The 2,500-nt window shown below is 47.3% G+C and overlaps 1 protein-coding gene across 1 annotated transcript in view; it reads left to right on the top strand.

The window, feature by feature from the left end:
• The window catches only part of T265_10397 (hypothetical protein), a gene marked incomplete at both ends in the record, with an annotated part of 36,335 nt that overhangs the window by 10,845 nt on the left and 22,990 nt on the right, over positions 1-2,500 (top strand). The window contains one exon of the mRNA XM_009176761.1: positions 288-486. Within this exon, the coding sequence (XP_009175025.1) occupies positions 288-486 (199 nt within the window). The remainder of the gene's footprint in view (positions 1-287; positions 487-2,500) is intronic.

The raw sequence follows: 2,500 nt of genomic DNA, 5'->3' as shown, positions 1-2,500 counted from the left end.
CTGCATTACAGTTCAAGTACACTTCCACTAAGCAGTGCCGCCCAATCCAAAAAAGGCCGAAAGATTCTCCTCGCCAAGGACCTTTGAGTTAGTTTCACCAGTAATAAACGTAGAAACCAACCCATCTGAATACTGAAGTGCATTTTTTCTTTAATTTACTGTAGACCTTAGTCTTAACATCGATCCTACTCTTCGCGGGTGATAGAACATTGTTTGACTTCGCTGTCTCGTGCCACAGATTTCTACTCCCAATCTATGTTCTCGTGCTTTATTAGTGTCACCTCCAGGTGTTGCGAAGCGACCGCCCAGCTGGTTCAATTCCTTGGAACTAGTCCGCCATTTGCAATCGAACCTAAAGCGATGTTGTGTGTGCGATTGGCCGCAGCGAACTCTCTGTCATGGCTTCTCGGTCAGCCGTTGTTTCCTTCGGAAAGCGTCGCACCTCACTTGCACGCCCTGTTTGCCAACCTGGTACAATTGATTCAAGTTAGTGCAGAAGTCACACAGTGCTTTTAAATGACTATATCTGGTTGTAATTTTCAATGTCAGTTCGTTTCAGACAGCTGTAGCCGGGTTTTGTGACGATGAGGCGTTTCCTCATTTGACGTTGTCTGTCTGTGAACTCCCTTGCAGAGGTGGTAGCGAGTTTAGTCGTAACGTACTACTCATGAGGTTGCTGAAAATCCGTCGATAGCCCACGACCGGTTTGGCCCTTCTTGGGGCTCATCAGGTATGCAAAGTCCCCTAGTTTCCGTCAATCTTATGTTCTACGTGAAACCAAATTGCACGAAATTAGCGAAATACAGTCAGTTGCGAATGAATTTTATTTTGCGAGAGACTCACCTGAAACCCAGCTGAGTCTGAGTAATTGTAGCCGAGGTTTGTGACCATGTGGCGGTTCCTCATTTGATGTTATCTATCTGTGAACTCCCTTACAGAGGTGGTGGCAAGTTGTTGCTGCCCGAAACGAATTTGCCGGCCGACATTGTTTAGAAACTATTGCACATTTGTGTGGAACCGGGTGTACTCAGTTACGTAGGATATCGATTTCGACCTTGGTGACCGGCGGCGTGTTAGAAGCTGCCAACCAGCTTACACCATGAGGGTCGATGCTGATCATTCAATGACCATTGAGGTCTTGAGATCCCTCAAGACCGCTGCACATCTGCTCTTTAGCATATCATGCTAATGCTCTACGATAATATATAACCTGGTGGTCTTTCAACATCCCAGTGATCACAGGTTGACACGGATAGCTGCCAGGTACTAAAGCGAAAATTGGATGGACTGAATACGATTTGTTTCTGTTTTTCGTTACGAACCGGCTGACAGCTTCGTCTCGTACAAAATGCTAATTAGAATCAATGACAGCACCGTGACATGCCACGTGAAGGCGGACATACTTTCAGGTTATTCAAGCCGCGGTTGGGTTCGAGCCACGGACATTTTGGTTAGCAAATCCGCGTCCTGACCACTGAGCCATCTTGAGCTCGTAATCACACTGTGACCGACCCTTTTCCAGTGCTGCTTCAGAATATCTACCACCCAGTTTTTGAGCAATAGACATTCGTACACTTGGTATGCCGCACCGTACATCGATCGGACGAAGATCCAAACGCCCTGGACAGAGACCAATACCTCGACGTCGTGTAGCCGCTGTTTCGTGCAATGTGTCTAGCTGAGTGCAGGCAGATTCACTGCATCCTGATTGACGGACTGTACGATTTCTAATCTCTTTCACACCCTTCTGCTAAATCACACCTGATCAGCATTTACACGCGATGAGCGCCCGCGCATCTCGTGTCCAGTCCAAGACCACCGCCCAGATTCCTTTTTGCCCAGCTATCGTAATGATTGCGGTAGTCTACCACTAAGTCCGTCCCTCATTCGCTTTTATTCCTTTCTCCGCAATAAGGCTTCTCAATAAACTTTAGTTGTACGACAGTACTGTCGATAATGATGAAGACGGCCAGGCAAGTTGACATTGTCGGTGCGTTGCTCGTACCGATGTTGCCCTCTCGTTCAGACTTTCATTCCAGATCGAGGTTAGTACATTCCTTCAACGTGGAGACACATAATTTACAGTGTTCCTCTGTTGATTTGGGTGAATAACCGGTGCCGCACACCTTTATCTCTGCTGCAGGATGTCAGTGAGTGTGAGACTCGCGTCCATCTTCTCGGCGTCTTGTGCAGATTAATCGAATCTACGGACCTGGTTGGAGACACCCAGCTGACGAGTCATCTACTTGGAGTGTTGGACAATTTGTGGCATCTGGGTGAGTGTTTTGCTCTCTGTGGACGCGGTTACAGGCACGCCAAACGTTGTTGGGTTACATAGACGAGGACTTGTGTTCTTCCCATATAATCAGTCCATCTTTCTGATCGTTGAAAGGAACAACCTTTTCAATCAATTGGAAAATGTTTGGGACCGATTGGGAAGTCATCGTTTCAGCGGGGTTTGGTAATCCATCGGTGGATTTATTGCTGGGCAACGTTTCGC

This window comes from Opisthorchis viverrini (genome assembly GCF_000715545.1).
Source record: "Opisthorchis viverrini unplaced genomic scaffold opera_v5_371, whole genome shotgun sequence".
Lineage (NCBI taxonomy): Eukaryota > Metazoa > Platyhelminthes > Trematoda > Opisthorchiida > Opisthorchiidae > Opisthorchis > Opisthorchis viverrini.
This window is presented reverse-complemented; position numbering and strand designations above follow the sequence as displayed.